General features: G+C 44.6%; 1 protein-coding gene across 2 annotated transcripts in view; it reads left to right on the top strand.

The window, feature by feature from the left end:
• MDGA2 (MAM domain containing glycosylphosphatidylinositol anchor 2) overlaps positions 1-25,494 on the top strand; it is a 798,087-nt gene that overhangs the window by 506,699 nt on the left and 265,894 nt on the right. For both annotated transcript variants that reach the window (XM_075331178.1, XM_075331177.1), the window contains exon 6: positions 20,884-21,153. In XM_075331178.1, the coding sequence (XP_075187293.1) occupies positions 20,884-21,153 (270 nt within the window). The remainder of the gene's footprint in view (positions 1-20,883; positions 21,154-25,494) is intronic.

Here is a 25,494-nt window from a genome sequence, read left to right as displayed (position 1 = left end):
GTCATGCGCTCTTCACCAGTTTGAAACCGGGAGGCGTACACTGGAAGTCCGGGACTTCTGATCATGCGCACTAAGACGAAATCCAGCATCAGGCGCGGTAGCAGCAGAGAGTGGTGAAATCGACCATCCTCTGACACTGCACATTCATTAGCATGTTAGCATGTCCACAGAGGTGTGCTTACATGCTTAGGGGGCCGACTAGCCAAGGGAAGTACTAGCCCCTCGCTTATTAGCATATCATAAAAGATTTTTAGAAATAGTTTTTCTAGAGATCTCTTAATCTATGCTAGTGTATACAGAGACGGTTAGGCAAGGATTAGCAATATGTACCCAGAACTGATCGTGGTTCTGTGTGCATATTGGACCTCAGGGAGACCAGCCAGAGAAAACACTGCCGGCAGCCAGCGAGGGAGCTCAAGACAGTGAAATCCTAGGTACATTGCCCCCTGGGAAATATGCAAATCAGAAAAGTCCGTGGAGCCTCTGTTAGGAGTCTCAACACAGAAACCAGCCAGATATCCCTCCGGGAAGGACCCGGCCAAGGGGTGGCTCTTTTTAGGAGACCACCATAACCACCATATTAAGTTGCCCTTTTAGTCAATATCCAACTTTTTGACAAGTTTAGAGATATGACAAGGGAAATACCAAGGGCAGGTATCCATCCACAGACAGCTTTTTCGGGGTATTGCCACTCATCAGTGTGGAGTAGGATTCTGGCCAGGTGGGAGCAATGCCTAGTAGACCAACAAGACAAAACAATCACTGATCTCAGGGAGACCAGCCAGAGAAAACACTGCCTGCAGCCAGCGAGGGCGCTCAAGACAGTGAAATCCTAGGTACATTGCCCCCTGGGAAATATGCAAATCAGAAAAGTCTGTGGAGCCTCTGTTAAAAATTCCCGGAGGGATATCTGGCTGGTTTCTGTGTTGAGACTCCTAACAGAGGCTCCACGGACTTTTCTGATTTTCATATTTCCCAGGGGGCAATGTACCTAGGATTTCACTGTCTTGAGCACCCTCGCTGGCTGCCGGCAGTGTTTTCTCTGGCTGGTCTCCCTGAGATCAGCGATTGTTTTGTCTTGTTGGTCTACTAGGCATTGCTCCCACCTGGCCAGAATCCTACTCCACACTGATGAGGGACAATACCCCGAAACAGCTGTCTGTGGATGGATACCAGGCCTTGGTATTTCCCTTGTCATATCTCTAAACTTGTCAAAAAGTTGGATATTGACTAAAAGGGCCACTTAATATGGTGGTTATGGTGGTCTCCTAAAAAGAGCCACCCCTTGGCTGGGTCCATCCCGGAGGGATATCTGGCTGGTTTCTGTGTTGAGACTCCTAACAGAGGCTCCACAGACTTTTCTGATTTGCATATTGGACCTGACAGGTTCCCTTTAACTCTTGGCATCTTATGTGCCAATCTACGCCCATCAGGATCAGCTCCAGGTGTATGTGGACCCATGGACAGCGTTGTAGTGGACACTCATCCAACTGTTTCCTTGACATGGCACTAACAACCTCACCCTGGGGATCTCAGCCCGGTGGATCCTGGTATGAATCCTATTTTCGAGAAACTAAATTTGGTTCTCAGCAATATCAGGAATGACAAGATTGGCCGTAACTGAAAGAAGTGTAGGAGCCAGTCACAGTGTAATTATATTATATATGTAATTATAAGCCTTTTTAGCTTTCTCGATGAGCACTGTATATCAGGAACATCTCCGGCAATCATGCTGCGCAATGAGACTATTTTGTTATTTAAACTGGATGAAGCCAGCAAATTTCTTGCTGAGATTTGTACGAATCCTGCGGCTTTAGAGTTAATTTGCTGTCATCTTGTTAGGGTGTCTGCATATTTGATATCTATTTGCACTTTTTATTACATTTACTGTTTATATTACATTTAAAGATAAAGCAACACAAGTTTTTTTTCTCTACAAATTAATGGATTTTCATAATCCAAAGGAATGAATGCCAATAATGTGATCACTTCTGCATATTGATCCTATTCCTAAGTATCACCGTTGCGGCCCCAGCTTCAATGCTGTCAATGAATTTGTTTCCGTCTAACATTGTGTCTTAATTACTGTACTTTCAAATAAAATATTCAAGATATAATGTGTAATTCTATAAATAAGATACAAAGACAATCTGAAAATAATTTCTTTTAAAATATAGGTTCTCTTACTGCCCCCAAAACATACTCCAAAGTCCTGATCCCTAGGTGGACTGAGGGTAGTTTCTGCAGGAAGTCGGGGCGGGTCTTTGTCCCTCGACAGAAAGTAGGAGCGGGTCTTTGTCCCTCTACAGAAAGTAGGAGCGGGTCTTTGTCCCTCTACAGAAAGTAGGAGTGGGTCTTTGTCCCTCTACAGGAAGTAGGAGCGGGTCTTTGTCCCTCTACAGGAAGTAGGAGCAGGTCCTTGTCCTTCTACAGGAAGTAGCAGCAAGTTTTTGTCCGTCTAAAGAAAGTAGGAGCAGATTTTTATCCCTTTACAAGAAGTGGAGGCAGTTATGTGTCTCTGTACAAAAAGTGGACACAGGTCTTTTTCTCTTTAGCAACTGAAAATGGGCTTGTATCTGGAGGAAGTATGAGTGGGTCTTTGTCTCTCTGCAGGAAGTAGGAGTGGGTCTTTGTCTCTCTGCAGGAAGTAGGAGTGGGTCTTTGTCTCTCTGCAGGAAGTAGGAGAAAGTCTTTTTCCCACTACAGGAAGTGGATGCAAATCTTTGTCTCTCTACAACAAGTAAGAGCAGTGATATGTCTCTGGACAGAGAATGGAGGCAGGTCTTTGTTTGTACAGGAACTGAGAATGGCTTGTATCTCTAAAATGTAGAAATAGGTCTTTGAAATTCTACATGAAGCAAAGGTCAGTTTTCATCCCACTACAGGAAGTAGGAGTGGGTCTTTGTCTCTCTACAGGAAGTTGGAGCAGGTCTTTGAACCTCTACAGGAAGTAGGAGTCAGACTTTGTCCCTCTACAGGAAGTAGGAGATGGTCTTTGTCCTTCTACAGGAAGAAGGAACAGGTCTATGTCCTTCTACAGGAAGAAGGAGCAGGTTTTTGTCCGTCTACAGGAAGTAGTGACAAGTCTTTGTCTATCTATAGGAAGTGGAGGCTGGTCTTAGTCTATCTACAGCAAATAAGAGTAGTTATGTGTCTCTGTACAAAGAGTTGACAAAAGTCTTTGTCTTTACAGGAACTGAGGAAGGTTTATATCTGGAGGAAGTAGGAGTTGGTCTTTGTCTCCCTGCAGAAAGTAGGAGCAGGTCTTTTTCCTCCCACTACGGGAAGTGGATTCAAGTATTTGTCTCTCTATAACAAATAAGAGCAGTTATGTGTCTCTGTACAGAGAATGGAGGCAGGTCTTTGTACAGGAACTGAGAATGGCTTGTATCTCTAGAATGTAGAAATGGGTCTTTGTCATTCTACATGAAGCACAAGTGGGTTTTTGTCCTACTACAGGAAGTAGGAGTGGGTCTTTTTTCCTGTACAGGAAGTAGGAGCGGGTCTTTGTCCTACAGGAAGTTGGAGTGGGTTTTTGTCCCTTTACAGAAAGTAGGAGGGTCATACTAGATATAGGAAAGTACCACGCATAGGGTAACAGGGAAGGGAAGGGAAACTCTTTGTCTAGGGAAAGGGGAGATGGTGACCCCTGACCAAACCTACCGCTGGAATCTGGCTCCCCTGACCACCCTAGATAGGTTTCGCACCTATGCTGTGAACAGCATACCTGACCCTGGCTGACCCTGAACTGGGACCTAAGTAAGGAATGGATGGGATGAGCTCTAAGTCAACCCCACTAAGCTCCAAAGAAGACACAGGGAAAACAAACAGGTGGAAGTGAACAAATAACTTATCTCCAAGAAGACTCAAGGAGAGGAATAGCAACAAACAACAATGTTTCTTCAGATGAATACATGACAACTGCTTACATCCAAGGCGTGTATAGGAATGTAACTCTATCACCAGCAAACATCAAGGGAAAATGTGAGTATTTAAGGACACCAGGGGAAGTGATGATGATTAACAGCTGAAACGTGAGGATATCTGCAGGGTCCTAATAGGAAAGGGATTAACCCCAAGCAGAGAAGATACACCAGTTACATCACAGCAGGAAGAATAAAATGTTAGGTAGAAGTTTGTGTAGCCAAACACTGCGACCTTCTACAGGCTGAAAGCACAGAACTGTCTGTCAACAGTGACACACTTGTGACAAGGAGTGGGCCTTTGCCTTTCTACAGCAAATGAGTACAGTTTTGTGTTTCTGTTCAGAAAGAGGAGATGTGTCTCTACAGGAGCTGAGGACAGGATTCTATCTGCAGAACATGAGAGTGGGTCCATGTCTCTCTGCAGAAAGTGAGGACGGGTTTTTGTGTCTACAGGAAGTTAAGGCAATCCTTCCTCTTTGCACAGGAAGTGGAAGTGGGATATGTCTTTCTACAGGAATCAGAGGTGGGGCTGTCTCTGCAGGAAGTGGGAACTGGTATTTGTCCCTGTATAAGAAATGGGGTGTGTTTTGTCTCTGCAGGAATTGGAGGCAGGTTGGTTTTTCTTATTATAGGAAGTGTAGGAGAATATTTTGGTCTCTGTACAGGAAGTGAGGGCGGGTTTAAATAATGTAAAGCAATGAGGAAGAATGAGAGGGAGAAACATTCAGGTATTTCGTTGATATCAGCTTTTCGTTGATATTTGCTGTTGTATACTGAACAATGCCACACAGCACAACCTCTTTTTTAATTGCCACTTCGAAACCCTGTGAAATTGTAAAAATGCAACACATTGATAGGCAAATTAACCAAATTAAAGGCCAGGGTTTTCAAATAGTTGTCCAATCTAGGTTTTAATTAGTGGCACTGTTATGATTTGATTCTTAGATGATGCAATTTTTACAGGTCCCTCATCATCCTAGATAGGTTCCACACCTATGCATAGAGCCGGATACCTGACCCTAGGTATCCCTAGGGCTGGACCCTAAATAGGGAACAGATGGGATGAGCTCTTCATCAACCCCAATACACAAGTAGGACACACAGGGGAAAAAGCATGAACTACCTATCCCTAGATGACTCTGGTAGAGGTTCAGCAGAGCTTTTAGCAACGATACCACAGAGGAGTACAAGCCACCTGCTTTCAACTTAGACTTGAAGGAACTGAAAATATCACCAGCACCAGTCGAAAGGAAGGAAGGGGTATTTAAACACCAAGGGAATACTCAACAGCTGGGTGGAAGGTGAGCTCCTGCTGGGTCGAAAAGAGAGAGAGATGAAAACCCAGCAGGAAACCTACCTATACCAATGAATACTGACAGCAGGAACAATGGAAAGTCAGGGAATATTCAGCGCAGCCAAACACTGTGACCTTCTATGGCCAGAAACCACATGACTGTCTGTCACTCGTGAAACACCCATGACAGTTCTAGTAACAGAATAAGTGAACATGAACAGTTGTGTCCTTTCTTACCTTTGATCTTATCTTTGTGATACTCTGTTGGGAGAGGTTAATGCTGTATGTGTCTATAACTGGCCACCTAGTGGTTGGGATATGAATTGCAGCCATAATGATAAAAAAAATCTCATTTAGGATGTATTATGCTTTCATGACAATAAATTTAACCTTAGGCAAACAATGTTTCAATCCCTCATTTCTTAAAAAAAAAATAAAAATTAAAACTTCCCCTATCTGGATAAGTCATGAGAAATGCCTGGCACATCTGTACATTGTGACCCTCTAAGATAATAGCGGCAGCGTTCAGATATTTGCATGGGCTTTATTGACCTGAATTTTAGAACTTAATCTTTTTAATGCTTCTGTCTCTTATATAATAATGGCTAGGCGGAGGATAAAGTTAAAATAATCAAAATAGCACAGAGAACACATCCCTACAAAAGGGACTCAGCCGTCAGATAATACAATTGCTCAAGGTCATAATCTTTCCAATACAATACCGCAGAATCTTAGCCTGGAGAATTATATTCCTCTGCTGCAGTATTTAAGCTGCAGCGGCTGAAATGAACATGTTAATCATTCAAGTGAAGACGACGGATGATCTTCCAAGGAATTGATAACTACTACTTCTCAATATAAGGAAACTACACGCGAGGAGCAATGTCATTTATGCGTAAAAGACGTAATCTGAATTACCAATATTATGGGGTCATCTACTTTTTATTACAAATTCAACAGGAGTATTGTCACGGCACGGACTAGGGGAGAGTCCAGCATGAGCCAAAACATACGACAAGAAAGGTAACACCACGACAAAGAAAGAGTACACCGGGGACACTTTAACAACGGTGGACCCTAGGACTAGTGAGAGGGACGATGGACACCTCCTGCACTTACCTGCTACTGTACCCTGCCCTCCTAGCCAGTCCCTAGACAGGTTCCTTATCTGTCGTCAAGCAGGAACCTAAAGCCCTGAGATGATCCTACAATAGTACCTGGCTAGGGAGTGGGCAGGTGAAGGACGCTAGCCTAGACAACACACAAAGGAAGGAAGACCGACTGGGGGAAAAACAACAGACTGCTACAGCATAAAAAAGAGTGAATCAGCTCACCACCATGTAGTCATTCCAGGAAGGAAAATCCGGACAGTGCTCGTGGGTCAAGAAGGCTGTAGTCAATCAAAAAAGGCGGATCCCCAGCACAAAGAATGTCCATAGAGACTTGAAATAAAGCTAAAATTTCATTTTATTCCAATAATGGTTAAAAAGGGGGAAGAAGGAATAAAACAACTCCTCCAATCTACGTGTTTCAGACGCGATCGTCCTTAGTCATGATCATCAGGAGGTAAGATAGAACATGAATTAAATAGCAGATACAACAGGTGAGCATGACGACAATAATTAATTAATTATGCATAACAAACAAGATGGCACAAGCTGTTCAATGAAGGAGCAGCAGGTCTGACCACCAAGACTGCAGCCACCACAGCAACTACGGCGGAGGGTAACAGCAGATCCTTCCTCCTCCAATAACCGGCACCCTCTGCTGGTACCGTAGCAGAGGGTATATAAAGGGACTGAGGGTGGTCCCAATCCGGAAACACCTGAGCTGGCAAAGAATACTGACATTAAACCTACAACTGCCAAAAGATAGGAAAACATGTTTAATATTGAGAGTCAAGGATGGAAATTACTCTCAAGTCCAGGATCTGTCAAAAGTCTCATATAGCAGAGAGACGACCGTGACAAATATAGTATATGTAAGGGAAAATCAATTGTGTAAGATAGTCTCCTCTGTAACTCACAGGTAAATTAAATTCTGCGACTGAAAGGCATTGTCCACTACTCGAACATTTTCTCAGTCTGAGTGCTTGCCCCCATTGAAATAAATCACTTATACTCACCTCCGGCGTGCCAGCGGTGTTGGCATTTGTTCTCCCGAGGCTCACATGACATTGCTATGTCACACAATCCCTGTACATAATCAGCGCTGCCTTAACTCTTCCCGCCATTGGACTTCTCAAACATCAATATGAAGTGAGCGGGCAGCCGCAGCTCTGACTTCCTCTTGGAGTTCGACATGTCTGAAGCTGGGAGAGGGAAGTCTGTGTTGAGTAGGCAGAGGAATCGTGTGATGTAACAATGTTATGTGAGACCCATTAGAGAAAGTGAGTATAAGTGTTTTTATTTTAACATGGAGCAAACAAGTGATTGAGGAGTAGTAACCAAGTAGAGGATAGCCCATTTAACCTCACACCTTATAATTATTGTAATGAGATGACTTTTAGGATAGCGGGGAACAGGGGCTCCTATGCAGTTCCTCACACTAGGGGACCCTAGTCTATCTCTAACCTCAGGGTTACTTCTGATGGTGGAGATGCTTGATTCCTATTCCTGGCTATGCTCATGACAGTACTACTATGATACCCCACTCTCACCAGGGAAGGATGGGGCAGGAGTGTGATGGAAAACAGATAAAGACAGATAAAGGAAAAAACAAAACTCAGACACACTGCGCACACAGGTAACAGCAAAAGGGCAACAAGGATTAACTCCACAACCACACATAACAAGTAAATCCACAAGATAGTCTGTATCACAACCCTTCACCAGACTAGCTAAGATAAACTATAGCTTGCATATAAAGGAGGGGAGCAGATGTGATTGGCTTCCCCACAACATGTGACCAAAGGAGACTAATAAGCAGACTAGCAGAGATTAACTAGTGCTAGCCTGCCCATGAATCACCCCTCTGCAGGTCGATCCCTGAGTCTGCCTGCGCTGATCACAGACAATAGAGGAGTTATTGAGCGGCGTGTCAGAATCTGTAGTTTGAACAGAACCTGACACCCCCATGACAGTCAGCAGAATTTGTAAAAATCTCCTTGTGATGACTAATGGGGAACTTTTATGGTTGCCGGGCAAGCAGGGATTTTAGTGAACCCACTGGTCCCAGCACACAGAAAACCCTGAGGGGTTTGACTACGGAACCACTCCTGGTTTTCACCAAAGCCTCTAATGATGAGGGTCTTACGCTGTACGTGTGAAACTGGGTGCCACTTGGGAAGACTGGTGTTGAGGTTTCATCTGGGATGGATGGATGCAGCAGCAGCTGGTGAGGATACTTCACAGCAGTGGGTATTGTGGTTTGCGGCCCAGGTGGCAGCTCACAGCAGCAAATTATGGATAACAGCAGCAGTACTCTGGAACACAAACATATGTCAGGAGCGGAGCAGCGGAAACAGCAGCGCAGTGCTAAGGGACCTGAGAACTAGCAACATATTAGACTTGTTGCCCAGGCACTTTCCTAAGGGGAGGAAGTACCTTAAATAGCTGCAGCCTCTCAGTTGACCTGAGAGACACTTCTAGGTTAAGTCTACGCTGGACCTTTAAGAAAGGGGCGTGGCCACACACAATTCCCTAGAGCAGAAGCAGGAAGCCTGCAATGAGAACGCAGCCTCAGGGACACAGCGGCATGGGATGGGAACGGAGCAGCAACCACAGGAGAGGCAGACGAGTGAGCGAGCCAATGTCCTCACCGGGGAGGGAAGGAGGGCAGGACCATGGACCACACCGGTGTGGATGTTATAAGAACTTTACAAACAATTTGGAGCTCGCACTTGTGATGTTGATTGATGTCATTGCTCCAAGGCCAAGTATGGAAGGATCTCAATGAACTGATCCTTTGGTTCTTCTTCTAAAGAAGAAGCTCAGTTTGCACAAAAGAATGGAGGAGAAGGACATTTTCATAGGCAGTCAGTTGCTTGGATTTTCAAGAGCATTATTAAATCACTAGAAGGTGGCCCGATTCTACGCATCGGGTATTCTAGAATTTACGTATTGTGTAATTCATGTATGATTTTTGTTATATATATATAAATATAGATGTTGTTGTGTGTAGTTACCAAGTGTTTGTGTAGGGCGCTGTACATGTTCTGGGTGTTGTCTGGGTGTGATGGGGGTGAGAGCGGTGTTGTTTGTGTGTTGCGTTGTTTGTGGAGCGCTGTGTGTCTGTAGCGTTGTGTGTGTGTTGCGTGGTTTGTGTGTGTGTGGTGTGTTTTGGGGGGAGGTATGTTTTGTGCAATGTGTGTGTTGTGCGGTATGTGCGTATATTTGTGTGTGCAGCGTTGTCTGTGTGTGGGTGTCTGTGTAGGGCAGTTGTTTGTGGTTCCCAGTGTGTGTGTGTGGTGTGTTGTGTGTGTGTGTTGGGGGGAGGTGTGCACTTCTCATCGTGCTCCATCCCCCATGCAGCGCACTCCCCATCGTGCTCCATCCCCCATGCAGCGCACTCCCCATCGTGCTCCATCCCCTATGCTGCGCACCCCCCATCGTGCTCCATCTCCCATCCTGCGCACTCCCAAACGTGCTCCATCCGCCATGCAGCGCACTGCCCATCGTGCTCCATCCCCCATGCTGCGCACTCCCAAACGTGCTCCATCCGCCATGCTGCGCACTCCCCATCGTGCTCCATCCCCCATGCTGCGCACTCCCAAACGTGCTCTATCCGCCATGCTGCGCACTCCCAAACGTGCTCCATCCGCCATGCTCCGCACTCCCAAACGTGCTCCATCCGCCATACTCCGCACTCCCCATCGTGCTCCATCCCCCATGCTGCGCACTCCCAAATGTGCTCCATCCGCCATGCTGCGCACTCCCAAACGTGCTCCATCCCCTATGCTGCGCACCCCCCATCGTGCTCCATCTCCCATCCTGCGCACTCCCAAACATGCTCCATCCGCCATGCTGCGCACTCCCAAACGTGCTCCATCCGCCATGCTGCGCACTCCCAAACGTGCTCCATCCGCCATGCTGCGCACTCCCAAACGTGCTCCATCCGCCATGCTGCGCACTCCCAAACGTGCTCCATCCGCCATGCTGCGCACTCCCAAACGTGCTCCATCCGCCATGCTGCGCACTCCCAAACGTGCTCCATCCGCCATGCTGCGCACTCCCAAACGTGCTCCATCCGCCATGCTGCGCACTACCAAACGTGCTCCATCCGCCATGCTGCGCACTCTCAAACGTGCTCCATCCGCCATGCTGCGCCAGCATCAGCCTCTCTACCCGCAGCATCAGCCTCTCTGCCCGCAGCATCAGCCTCTCTCCTCCCAGCATCAGCCTCTCTGCCCGCAGCATCAGCCTCTCTGTCCCCAGCATCAGCCTCTCTCATCCCAGCATCAGCCTCTCTGTCCCCAGCATCAGCCTCTCTGTCCCAAGCATCAGCCTTTCTGTCCCCAGCATCAGCCTCTCTGTCCCCAGCATCAGCCTCTCTGTCCCCAGCATCAGCCTCTCTGTCCCCAGCATCAGCCTCTCTCATCCCAGCATCAGCCTCTCTGTCCCCAGCATCAGCCTCTCTCATCCCAGCATCAGCCTCTCTGTCCCTAGCATCAGCCTCTCTCATCCCAGCATCAGCCTCTCTGTCCCCAGCATCAGCCTCTCTGTCCCCAGCATCAGCCTCTCTGTCCCCAGCATCAGCCTCTCCATCCCAGCCTTCCCCAGGATCAGCCTCTCTCATCCCAGCATCAGCCTCTCTGTCCCCAGCATCAGCCTCTCTGTCCCCAGCATCAGCCTCTCTGTCCCCAGCATCAGCCTCTCTCATCCCAGCATCAGCCTCTCTGTCCCCAGCATCAGCCTCTCTGTCCCCAGCATCAGCCTCTCTCATCCCAGCATCAGCCTCTCTCATCCCAGCATCAGTCTCTCTGTCCCCAGCATCAGCCTCCCCCTCCCAGCCTTCCCCAGGATCAGCCTCTCTCCTCCCAGCCTCCTCCAGCACGCCATGCTCCTCTGCCGACACTCACACACACCCGATCGCATACACTCACACCCCCCCGATCGCATACACTCACACACACCCGATCGCATACACTCACACACAACCGATCGCATACACTCACACACACCCGATCGCATACACTCACACACACCCGATCGCATACACTCACGCACACACACATTGACGATATTGCACATACGCGCTCATACTCACAACATCCGGAGATACCACATGCTTCTGGCCATGTGATCCTCCGGCAGGTCCTGGAAGGTCACAACAGCACAGTATTGAGGCCGAGAAGCAAGCGATATCGCCGGATGCTGTGAGTGTGTGGATGCGATGTGTGTGTGAGGTGTGTGTGAGGTGTTTGTGAGAGTGAGTGTGATCTGATGTGTGTGTATGTGTGTGTATATGTGTGTGTGTGCTGTTATGTGTGTGCGTGTGGATCTTCTGCCGCTGCAGGACCTTGATGTGCTGGTAACTATGCTAGCATGGTTACCAGCTGGTAACTATGCTAGCATGGTTACCAACGTATCCCGTCCCCCGCTCGCACGGGAGCCCACACCAGCATACGGCGGCAAGGCCAGCAATGCGAGGGTAAGTGTCGGCTGGGTTGGCGGCGTATGCTGATGTGGGCTCCCGTTGGGGGGGGGTGGGAGTACAGGACTCACCTGGGAGCCGTGACCGTGTCAGTTCGGGGAATGCGGAGGAGGGGGCCAGAGCTAGCGTGCATTGCGTGAGGGGGGCGGGGCGTAGCGTGGCCGAGTTGCCAGTGCCTGCAGGGTGCCGGGGCGAGAGGCCAATCTGTGGGGGGGCGGAGCCTGGGCGAGCGGCTGGCTAATCCGTGTGGGGGCGCAGCCTGGGCGAGCGGCCAATCCGTGTGGGGGGGCGGGGCCATGGCGAGCCCAGCGGCCAATCAGCTTTGTGTCACCGTAAGGACACAATAATAATAAGGAATAACGTTTGGAACACCATTCTAAGTCTAAACTGGGTGCAAAAACCTAAAAAAACAATCAATTCAGTAGCTAAATTTCTCTTGATTCATATGTTCATGGCAGTAATGCAGATTCCATTTTGCACATTTTCACTCTTACATATAGCTATTGGATTTTTCAAGTCAGTATTCACACAGCAGTTTCTGCAATTTCATGTATTCCCCTTACATAGTCACTGGTGTGCATACCTTATCTCCCCATAGTGATGTTTTTTTAGGTTTTTGCACCCAGTTCAGACTTAGAATGGTGTTCCAAACGTTATTCCTTATTGTTAGTAGTTTTTCGTTTGTGAACCCTCCCCAACCACACCTATTGCCAATCCACATTATACGCATATATAGCCTGGGTCTCAGCTTCCCATACACGGTAAGTTTTTTAACTGCATGAGAGGACACACACAAGCTAGGGACCCCAACGTAGAGAAATACATTGGCGTAGTGTTGGGGCTCTGTTGCATTGATCAATTCAGTAGCTAAATTTCTCTTGATTCATATGTTCATGGCAGTAATGCAGGTTCCATTTTTCACATTTTCACTCTTACATATAGCTATTGGATTTTTCAAGTCAGTATTCACACAGCAGTTTCTGCTATTTCATGTATTCCCCTTACATAGTCACTGGTGTGCATACCTTATCTCCCCATCGTAAGGACACAATGTTACCGGAAGGACACAATTTTGGAGCATGACAGACAGACAGACAGACAGACAGAATAAGGCAATTATATATATAGATAGAACTGTCAACCTCAATTAGATTAGATTGTGTGTACAATATCCGTAGTTCTATAGAGAAGACTAAGCAGTGATGGCAAACGCAAAGCCCAGTTTTCTACTGGTGGCTACAAAATGGAGGACTGGGGTTGTAATTTATTCAAATGGCCATTTGTAATTTTACATTTCATCCATGGCTTCAGTCAAAACAGATGTGGTCTTCAGGAGACAATCCCATTAGAGGAACATTCCCGACTGGCGGGAGTCTGATTTCTAAGATTTGATTCTTTACCAATCCTAAGATTGGTAAACTCTTAATTACACTGTACTACATATTTTTGAAAGCTGTTAGGTTCAGTTATGAAATGAGCCATTTCTTAATGATTTTGACCTTCTGAATTCAAATCTGACAATTAAATTTTGACTCGGCTCTTGTTTCTTTCATATCAAAGAGTTTTCTTTTTACTGTTACATTTAATTAGGCTAAGAAATCCTAAAACTGTATACTTTACACACAGAGAGTATTCATAAAAGTAGGTGATGCAACAGTAACTAGGATTACATCATCGGAGCTGAGTTGGCATTTTTCAATTGGTCGCCCTAAGATGATAGAATACCGAAGGCTCAATAGACTAAATAGAGGATGAAATAGACTATAAGCTAATAATGCAATAATGATGAGAAAATAATAGACTCAATTATTCTATAAACCAGCATGAAAGGTGTCATAAATAATTACAACCTTCTGTGGATCTTGAAAATTAGAGACAATCAGCAATTTTAAGCATCATAGTGGTTTTCAGAACCATTTTGGCTATGTTCGTAAATTCATTCTATAATCAGAGACTGTAACAGACAAAAGATTGGTAGATCAACCTCCAATTTGAGTTGCAAAGAAAAGATTGGGTGCTTATTCCAATTTAGCAGACCACTTTACTCCCAACTTCATCAGAAGAGTAATAGTCTGTAAAGGAATAGCACACCAAAAATAACACATAAAGGAATATTTTTATGAATAATTTTTATTTTCCTACCCATATATCCCCCAAAAACGTTTATTACACTGCACAGTGAAATATAGCAACATTTTAGCTTAAGTGCCCTTCATCAGTCTGGGAGTAGGTTATGTGTAGTATGTCTTCTCTAGAAGAAAAATTACAAAAATTCGCTTTTAGCTGTCTAGGGATCTAAAGAGAGTGTGGAAATTTCTACTGCCCTTGAAGGAAGGGCAGATAGAATCTTACCCGGGTCGGGGTAAAATAAAGTTATGGTGAGTGTCGCTTAACTGGGGTAGTTGTGAAAGTCACAACTACTATACACGCTTGGATTTAGAAATTCCAGCTGCAGCAGTCCCTATAGCAGATGAACAGGATCACTTATTGAAATTAAATGGTTAACACTGCACTACTGTCCAGGGTCAAAACTTGAAAGCTTCACTGAAGATCAAAAGTGATTTTATTTTACGCGTATCGGAGGAAAGCTCCTTCTTCAGGAAAGTATCCTGAAGAAGGAGTTTTTTTTACTCCAAAACACGTAGAATAAAATCACTTTTGAAGTTTTGTTCCTGGAACAAAAGTGATCCATATCTTCATAAGTGAGACATGTCTTCAGTCTAAACAAAGGTCGTCTTTGGGAGACAATTCTAGTAGAGCTGTAGTTCCAACTGGTGGAAGTCAGACTTCTATGACCCTTACCAAGGTATGAACCTTCACCACCAATTAGATGGAGCTCATGTACAGGTACTGTCCATGGTACTGAAAAGAAGCCTAAGTGAGAGTAAACTCTCTGCCTAGTTTTCTACTGTCATCTTTAGAGTGGAGGAGTTGGGTTCTAATTGTCTTCTGAAGACAATTCCATTAAAGTAGGAACTACGGACTGGCGATTCTCAATTTTATGACCCTTACCCATCCTGAGAATGAACCATTACTCTTGACGATCATTGGGCGCATTTGTAGACACTGTCCATGGTGCTGAACAGAACACTAAGCAATAGTAAAGTCTCTGCTTAGTTTTCTAAAGTATTCTATAGATTGCAGGAGCTGGGTTGTGATTTATTGGAATAGCTTCTGCCATACCCGTGCATTTGCACTTAAGAAAGGTTGTCTTCTGAAGACAATTCCATTAAAGTAGGAACTCCGGACTGGCGAGTCTCAATTTTATGACCCTTACCCTTCCTGAGAATGAACCATCACCGTCGACGATCATTGAGCGCCTTTGTAGACACAGTCCATGGTGCTGAACAGAACACTAAGTGATAGTATTCAAATTGTCTCTCCAGTAAAGGAGATAAACTCTAGCACAGCGCCACCTATTGGAAGTAGCGATCCTAAAAGTCAACAAGTGGATTTTTAACAATCCTTTGCAATATGACTCAGGATATATCAGCCAGATCAGAATCCCAATTTGCAGACACGGTGTTTCGGGGTGCTTGCCCCTCGTCAGTGCAAAGTATGGGGTGTCTGATCTGGCTCATGAGAAAGCTATGTGGGGACCACGGGGGAACACTATTCTCCTTAAGGAGACTTTGCAAGCCAGTCTGGCTGCCAAGTAAGGGGACTTATAGCTGCCACGCCCCTCTAGGAAATATTCAAATTGTCTCTCCAGTAAAGGAGATAAACTCTAGCACAGCGCCACCTATTGGAAGTAGCGATCCTAAAAGTCAACAAGTGGATTTTTAACAATCCTTTGCAATATGACTCAGGATATATCAGCCAGATCAGAATCCCAATTTGCAGACACGGTGTTTCGGGGTGCTTGCCCCTCGTCAGTGCAAAGTATGGGGTGTCTGATCTGGCTCATGAGAAAGCTATGTGGGGACCACGGGGGAACACTATTCTCCTTAAGGAGACTTTGCAAGCCAGTCTGGCTGCCAAGTAAGGGGACTTATAGCTGCCACGCCCCTCTAGGAAATATTCAAATTGTCTCTCCAGTAAAGGAGATAAACTCTAGCACAGCGCCACCTATTGGAAGTAGCGATCCTAAAAGTCAAATGTGGATTTTTAACAATCCTTTGCAATATGACTCAGGATATATAAGCCAGATCAGAATCCCAATTTGCATTACTAAGTGATAGTAAAGTTTCTGCCTAGTTTTCTAAAGTCTTCTATAGATTGGAGGAGTTAAGTTGTAATTTATTTGAATAGCTTCTTTACATTTCTGCCATAGCCATGAGTTTGGCCTTAACAGAGGTTGTCTCCTGAAGACAATTACATTAGAATAGGAATTTATGACCGGCGAGAGTCTGAATTCTATGGGAATAAACCATCACCCTCAACTATCATTGAGTGCACTTATAACACTGTCCATGGTGCTGAAAAGAAGATTAAAGGGTGCTTTACACACTGCGACATCGCTAGAGATAGCTAGCGATGTCGTGCACGATAGCACCCGTCCCCGTCGTTCGTTCAACATTATCGCTATGGCAGCGTCACACGCACATACCTTTTCAGCGACGTTGCTGTGACCGCCGAACAATCCCTCCTTCAAGGGGGAGGTGCGTTTGGCGTCATAGCGACGTCACTGCGGCGTCACTAAGCGGCCGCCCAATAGCAGAGGAGGTGCAGAGATGAGCGGCCGGAACATGCCGCCCACCTCCTTCCTTCATCATTGCCGGTGGACACAGGTAAGGAGATGTTCGTCATTTCTGCGGCGTCACACATAGTGATGTGTGACGCCGCAGGAACGACGAACAACCAGCGGCATGCACCACCAACGATATTATGAAAAGGAACGACGTGTCAACGATCAACGATTTTTGGACGTTTTTGCGATCGTTGATTGTCGCTCCTTGGTGTCACGCGCTGCTATGTCGCTAACAGCGCCGGATGTGCGTCACTAACGATGTGACCCCAACTATATATCGTTAGCGATGTTGCAGCGTGTAAAGCACCATTCAGTGATACCAAACTCATTGCCTATTTTTTTAATGGAGGATTCAAGTTGTAATCTTTTCAAACAGTTGTTACATTTCTGCCATAGCCAAGACGTTGGTGTGAAGAGAAGAGGTCTCCTTGGCAAAATTCCATTAGATAGTTATTCTCAACTGGCTATGGTTATTCCCAATTTCCATGACCCTCACCAATCCTGAGAATAAACCATCGCCCTTGATTTCAGAAAAAGCTCATGCATAGAAACAATCAATGGCACTGAAAAGAAGACTAAAAAGTGATATGAAACGCACTGCCTAGTTTTCGACTGGTGGATTTAGAAGAGAGGACTTGAGTTGTAATTTCTTCGAATTGCTAGATTATATTACAGTTTTGTCATGAGGTTTTCTTTAGGAATAGCATCCAGGACTGTTGGGAGTTTGACTTCCAAGTCCCTCACCAATCAAGAAAATGAATGGGATGGAGTTTTGAACATAGGAACTATGGTATTCACTTCCAAAGTCTTGCCTTTCGTTTGTTGAATGCCATTACAATCATGATAGGTGATTATTAGGTTCTTGAGTCAAAGTAGAGAAGTCAAAGCCCTGAGATCTAACATTTGACCAACGATAACTAATTTTTACAATCTGTGCTTCTATTTTTACTGATCCATTTCATCTTTTCTATTAAATCATTGCTCTGGACTCCACAAGACAGATGGAAAAATAAAGGAGGATTTCATTAGAACAGTTAGGCTCATTTCTATTCTAGGCCAAAGCAAAACAAAGTAATTAAACTTTAGCACATTATTATGAATCATAGTAAACCTCTCGGCTTCTTAACGCCTAAAATATGAACACATAGTATAAAAAAGCCATAATCATAGAAAGAAAAACATCAACCCTTTATTGAAGCAACTATAGGAATGACCGACGTGAGAAGAGGTGGAGTCCAGGTTTGCCAATGCCCCTCGAAAAAATCTTCTCTTCAGTGTCCAAAAATATCACTATAACACAACATTCAGGAGGTTTACAGAAAAGAAGGACACTTTTTGGACTAACGGAAAAGTTGGCAAAGCCCATGAAACTTTACTGAAGATAGTTTCTTGGATGGAAGTGATAGAGACAATGTAGAAGGGTCATCACATGGGGGAAGGGGTATGATATGTGGCTTTGTGGAAATAACATTTATACAGTTCCTTCAAAAAGGGTTAATGAAAAGTTACCAAGTATATAATATTCTGCAAAAAACAATAGTTACCAAGTAGTACAGTTATACAGAGCCCTGTTTGATGCTTGTAGTTAATGAAAAGTTACTTGACTATGGTGGTGGTTGCTCCTAGATGGTGGTGACACCTTGGCATTTGTACCTTTTGCCTTGCTATTTGTGAACTTAAAATGGTTTTGTCATGAGAGTGACAGAAAAAAGGGGAGTGACTGGAAGGGAGCCCCTGCGCTGGCCCTCAGGCTAAGTGTGCCCTAGGTTATCCCTCAACTCAGAGGTAACCATAAAGGTAGAGAGGTCTGAGCCCCCAGCATCTCCCTATCTTTTGTCCTTGACTCTGATGGTAAGTCCCCCACCACAACCCACCACCCAATGGGCAAGGACAGAAGTAAAAAATCCCACCAAAAAATAATAAAGACAGACAGGGGTACAACAAAAACACACGCACATCTAAAAACGAACACCAGGGAACTGCAAAAGGTGTACAGGGAAGGGTAACAAAGGAAAGGGGAAAGTAACAAGGCAGGCTACTTTCAAACACCACAGCAGACATCAGCAGCAAAAACCACATCCTAATAGCTCCAGGCCTAGCTCCTGAGTAATCTGAATAACAGGCACCCTCTGCTGGAAGTAGAGGGTTTTTTCCAGACCGGAAGTGGTAAAGAAAGAAAATATCTGGGTAGGGTTAATGAGCTTGCTGCTAGCAAGGAGAACTGTTATTAACTCTGCGAGTGCCAAAAGACAAACACACATTTAATGTCTATGGCCTCAGATGACAACTGAGAGTCCAACCCTGAGCCTGCCACTAATCTCAAAAAGAGAAGACCATGACAGTTTTCCACTTCTATCATTCTGGCCTCCATTGGCCAACACTGTAATAAAATAATAAAATCAGATAGTTCTCACCCTCCTATGTTCCAGTGCTGGCTCTGTGCTGCTGTGTCTGTCTGTGGCTAAGATATCACAATTGCAGTAAACATTACTGCTGCAGCCAATCACTGAACTCAGCTGCTCTGCTGATGTAGATCATGCTTGCTACTAAGCTCAGTGATTGGCTGCAGCGGTGATGTGCTCTGTAATCATGAGGTTATCACTGCAACCAATACACAGAAGCTGGTGCAGCAGCGGGAAACCAAAATTGACTAATATGAGACATCTATAAGTGGAAAATCCCTTTAAATCTAAATATTCCTACTGTAATCCTCTCCTAACCATAATGTGGCCAATAGCAGGAAATAATAGATTGTACTCAAAGTCTAATTTGATGTATAGGGCATTTGTTGTGATATGGAGCTGTATATAGATATATACCATATAAGCTCATACCCTATTATTTTGACATGCTTCCAAAAAAACTATACGCGCCTTTATCCTGTGAAATATCCAGGGCACTCACCATTTCCACCGATCTGCAATTAGTGTCATACTCAGTTGAAGATGCTATTTTAATACTGCGCTAAGAGGTTGTAATTGCTATTTCATTCTCTTTTTCCATAGCCCATTTACTCTTCATTTTTAGTGCCACCTATTGAAAAAAATCTCACTGTTATTACCTGGTGTTGTGAACGGATCAGTAAATTAAAGTCTAACTCCTATTGAAACTTTCAAATGCAGTCGTTGATATCAATAATACAAAAGTATTCATATGTCTGAAGGAAAGACAGGATTCTCTTAACTGATGAATGGCTGGTGGGCTTTACACAAATCCACGTGACATTGAGTGTCACAAAGTGACTTAGGTGAACCCAGGGGAGCCGATACTGGCCCTAAAGCTGGGACCCCTGTGCTCACCATAACCCTGGAGGTATTCTCAATGGTAGGGAGGTCCAGGTCACCACGCTAGGCCCTATCTCCTGTCCTCATCCCTATTGCTATGACACCCCTCCACAATCCACCCCCTGGGGGGAGTGGGCAAGAAAAGGAGTCAACACCCCACCAATGGATTTGGATAGACAGGGGTAACAACAACAATAAAACCTACTCATACACATGGCAACCACACAGAAAGGAGCCACAAAAAGTGCACGAGGGGAGACAACATAAAAGGGGGGAATAAATGGACTACTGAGAAAATCCAAACCAGAACAAGCATATCTGAGAATGCTGCAGAAAACTGCAATGCTGCAGCCAACAGAACAACTGAGAGAGTAAATAACAGCTCCTTCCACCTCCTGGCCAAGCTTCTTAATGATAGAAAATAACCGGCTCCCTTTGGTGGATTTAGAGGGTATTTATAGAACCTGGGCATGGTCCTCACTGGAAACACCTAACCAGGAGTCAGGAGCTGCTGGAAAGAACCCTTCCCTCCCCAAAGGAAAGGAAATTCATTTAATCTGCAGAGTCGCACAAGACAAAGTGAGACTCTGACCCAGAACATGTCACCAAACTCCGCAACAGGAGAAAGTCTATGACATTGAGATTGCTTATGACAGAAGTCTTTGCATGGCTGTTTTGCTTTAGATGCTTAATCCATGAAACTCCCAATGACCTGGGGGCAGATTAATTTGACCCTTTTGGTGGGCCACTTGGTCAAATTGTCTTAAGTTGGCTTCTATAAGTAGGCTCAATGTAACAATGTTTCATGAGATTATTGAAAAGCATTTACAACATTATATGATCCATCATCCCATCTCTCTACACCACCATGAAGCCTGAGCTTTGTAGACTGCTTTATTATACAATGGAAGTGGAAACTATTTTTTTCAAAATAACCAATACATGGGAATTTGAAGTGATAAAAATTTGGTCTACATGGGTAGTGGTGTCTCCAAAGAAGTGGTCATCACGAGAGCTTAATCATTAAAATGTATGCAAAGTATCCACCCTTTACAGTAGTTAATCTAATTTTCTTCTCTCTCTCTCCACTTACAGCATCTCCATCTATTAAACTTATGGTAGAAGATCCCATTGTAGTCAATCCAGGTGAAACAATAACCTTAATGTGTGTCACGACTGGCGGAGAGCCAACGCCAACATTGACTTGGGTTCGCTCTAATGGGACTCTTGCAGAAAAAACTGCGCTAAATAGTGGAATATTGACTATACCATCTATCACCTCGGAAGATGCTGGGACCTACAGTTGTGTTGCCAATAACAATGTTGGCAATCCCGCAAAGAAGTCCACTAGTATTGTAGTAAGAGGTAAGGAAATTGGAATTATTTGATCATTATAAACTTGATGACCTGATTATTGAGCACCTGTGATTCTTGATGTTGCATGTATATGATATGTAGACATCCACATGGTGGTGGTTGGACATATCGCTGTTTATCATACAGCTGAAGAGGACACTTTTCCCTCATTGAAGATATGCAAAGTTGTAGCTGTCAAGAACATTGAGCTGTCCTATCTTGTACTACTAAGAGTCATGTACAGATGTGTATATCCTTACCAGTGTGAAAGTTCCATTCTAGGGGTATTTCCATAATCAAAAAGATCGAATGTTGAGGTCAACTTTAGTCCCATAGATAATGAATGGAGCATAGGTCAAGCATGTGCACCCAAACTACATTCAAGAGAGAGCTCTGCCGAGTCATGTTCCCTGGGATCCAGAGCCACTTTTCCCTTATTCCAGTAGTTGAAAACTTTAGTGACTGGCAGGTTATCTCCTTTTTCTATGGGGACAGAGAATTAATCTCAGTTTTGGGAATCTCAGTGTAACACAGAGTTTTGCACAAAATTAGCTGACTGTCATGGTGGTGTTGGGATGTGTTCAGATTGCAGATTCTGTGGGGAGGCCTATCATATCTGCTCCCCTCCTATTTATGCTGGTTGACACCTTCCACCCATGCCAGCTATAGCTTAATCCATGTTGATCTGTGAGGTGTGGTGTCCTAGACTTACTGGTGAAAGTTGTGCTGATTGCTTGGTGCGGTTGTGGAGTTTACCCTATTTTGTAGCCTCCTTCCCATTCTTGTTTTTCCTCTTGAACCTCTCATTGTCTTTACCTTTCTGTTTGCGTGGTCTGTGACAGTTTTAGTTTTCCCTTGTCTGTCTTTATCTGTGGGTTTCATCACGCTCCTTTCCTGTCCCTCCCAGGGGGAGGAGAAATCAGATCAGGACTGGTGAGGAAGAGGACCAGGAAGGAGACTCAGGCATCTCCACCATCAGGAATATCTCTATGGTTACGGATAGCGTAGGGCCTCCTAACTTGAGAGATAACTTAGGCGGCCAAGTTGCCTGCTATTCCATAGTCACTGTGACAATCAGTTTATAGTCTCTATGTTCTTAAAATACAAAACTTTTAATAGAATGCATTTTACACCAAATCTGCAGAGTAGCCTCAAATATACACAAACAGCATAAACATCTCTCCTTAGAGTATCACAAATTAATGTTTTTAATTCAAAACTGGACTTTTCAGGCCAGCCATCTCAGGAATATCCAGCCAAAAGTAAGCTAATACCATTAGGCAACCTGGGTACTTGTGTAGCAATGGTCATAGGGTTCATTACCTGACAGATGGACCGGGCAGCTATGACTCCGTCAGATTTCATGACATTTTTATAATAATTGAGATCTTCAGATTTTAGTTGATGTTCACCTTTAGTAATGCGCAGATTTTGTACTAAATTCTAAATCCCAACCGCCACCCAATCTGTAAACGTCTCGTTGTTGATCCATGTTTAATCTTTTGGAAGAAGCCAACATGTGATTAGGACCTTGATCAACATATAATGAAGCAGGCAATGATATAATAAGCTGGTGGCGGCTTTAACATTTCCATGGGTGTCCAAATTTAGAAAAACATGGCTGTTCTTTTCTATAAACAGCACCACCCTTATCCTCAGGTTGTTTGTGCTATTGGAGCTCTGCCCCAAGTGCCAATACCAAACCCTTAGACAGGGGTGGTGTTGTTTTTAGAAGTCAGCATTTTCAAATCCTGGAAAACCAATTGTCCAGGATTACCAGTGATTTTGATGTGGCATAGGGGCTTTTGACCCCTTTCAAGAAGGGCTCAGGTATGACTACTTCAGCTTCCACTATTGATATATCACAATTGCCTTTAACCTGTTAATAATGTAATTGTTCTGCTGTATGGAGCATTTTGCATTTGGAGTGCGTTTGTCATGGGTCCGCAGTGCGGAACATTTTGCATTTGAAAATTTTTGCATTTGAGGCTTCTGACCTCGGACCTTTCCTGACCACATCTTTCTGTTCCGTGAACCTTATACATTACCTCCCGCCTTCTGACCTCGGACCTCTTCTTGACCACATCTCTCTCTGCTCCCTGAACTTTATACGTTACTTCCCGGCTTCTGACCTCGTCCTGACCACGTCTCTTTCTGCTCCCTAAATCTTATACGTTACCTTGTGGCTTATGATCCCGGCTTGTCTGACTACCCTTCTATAAATACTGCTTGTAGTGCCTAGAATCACAAATAACTTCCAATGTATCTTTCTATTGATCTGAGTATATAAGAAGATAGTACCTTCCTGATGGGAAAAAATGTAGCGAATATCAGCTGACATTCTGCAGTTATCACTGATTTTGGCTGCTTAAATCACCCTAGATGCTGTTGTTTTTAATAACAGCAGCATCTAGATCAGGTGTGGGCAATTACTTTTCCCATGGGGCCGCATGAGAAATTGGAATGGTTTTAGAGGGCCGGACTAATATAATTAACTCAGTTTTACCCAATACTGTATACAGTATATATACTATCCCTTCATATACAAACAGTAAGTTACGGACTATGTGACCCCTCGTGGCCCTGCACGCACACATGTCCGTTTTTTCTCCAGCAGCACGGGTGTCACACGGACCGCACACAGATGTGATCTGTGTGACATCAGTGTGACAAGTACCAGAGAAAACACGGGTCTTTTTAATAAAAAGATTTTCTATATTTACCTCTCTCCAGCGCTGCTGTCTCTGGCTCTGCTGTCTCTGGCGCTGCTGTCTCTGGCTCTGCTGCCTCCCGCTCCTTATCGCCGGTAATTATACTCACTGAATATTCACTGCAGTGAGCAGCTGGAAGCAGGGACAGCGCTGGGCACCGCATCGCTGGGTGAGTATACAGGTGTGTGTGTGTTGACAACCTGGAAGCCGGAGCATCTCGGGGACTCGTTACAGTTCCCAATGAACTCTGATGAACCCATGAAGCTGTAGCGTGGGTGTCGCAGGGTGGTCATCAGAGTTCATTGGAAACTCTGATGACCTCCTAGAGGTCACTGTGCTTGCAGAATACTCACCTGTCCCTGCGGTGATGTCCTCAACAGTGCTGTGCCCGGTGCTGTCATCGCGATGCTCCGGCTTCCAGGTCCTGAGTGCGGTGAATAATCAATGAATGAGCGGTGGTCAGGAGCGGGAGGCAGCAGAGCTGAAGAAAGCAGGTAAATATAGAAAATCTTTTTATTTCACAGACTCGTGTTTTCTCCGGTACCTGTCACATGTATGCAAACATGTACCGGAGAAACGCAATCAGGCCCTGTAATGGCGGTATGGCGCTGCAGGGGGCGGGGAGAGAGCGCGTGGTACCCGATGTAACTCCAGTACCACTCGCAGTTACGGGCTTCTCTCTCTCTCTCTAATATATATATATATATATATATATATATATATATATATTATATACAGTTATATACATACATACATACACACACACTATATACATATATACACGAACAATCCCCATATACTACATCACTACACCCCCATATACACCTGAAATATACATCACTACACCCCTTTATACACCTGTAATATACATCACTACACCCCTATATACACCTGTACTATACATCACTACACCCCCATATACACCTGTAATATACATCACTACACCCCCATATATACCTGTAATATACATCACTACACCCCCATATAAACCTGTAATATACATCACTACACCCCCATATATACATGTAATATACATCACTACACCCCCATATACACCTGTAATATACATCACTGCACCCCTATATACACCTGTAATATACATCACTACACCCCCATATATACATGTAATATACATCACTACACCCCCATATACAGCTGTAATATACATCACTGCACCCCTATATACACCTGTAATATATATCACTACACCCCCATATACACCTGTAATATACATCACTACACCCCCATATACACCTGTAATATACAACACTACACCCCCATATACACCTGTAATATATATCACTACACCCCCATATACACCTGTAATATACATCACTACACCCCCATATACACCTGTAATATACAACACTACACCCCTATATACACCTGTAATATACATCACTACACCCCTATATACACCTGTAATATACATCACTACACCCCCATATATACATGTAATATACATCACTACATCCCCATATACACCTGTAATATACATCACTGCACCCCCATATACACCTGTAATATACATCACTACACCCCCATATACACCTGTAATATACAACACTACACCCCTATATACACCTGTAATATATATCACTACACCCCCATATACACCTGTAATATACATCACTACACC

This window comes from Anomaloglossus baeobatrachus, chromosome 12 (genome assembly GCF_048569485.1).
Source record: "Anomaloglossus baeobatrachus isolate aAnoBae1 chromosome 12, aAnoBae1.hap1, whole genome shotgun sequence".
NCBI lineage: Eukaryota > Metazoa > Chordata > Amphibia > Anura > Aromobatidae > Anomaloglossus > Anomaloglossus baeobatrachus.
The sequence above is the reverse complement of the archived record's forward strand: the minus strand, read 5'-3'. Positions and strand labels throughout refer to the sequence as shown.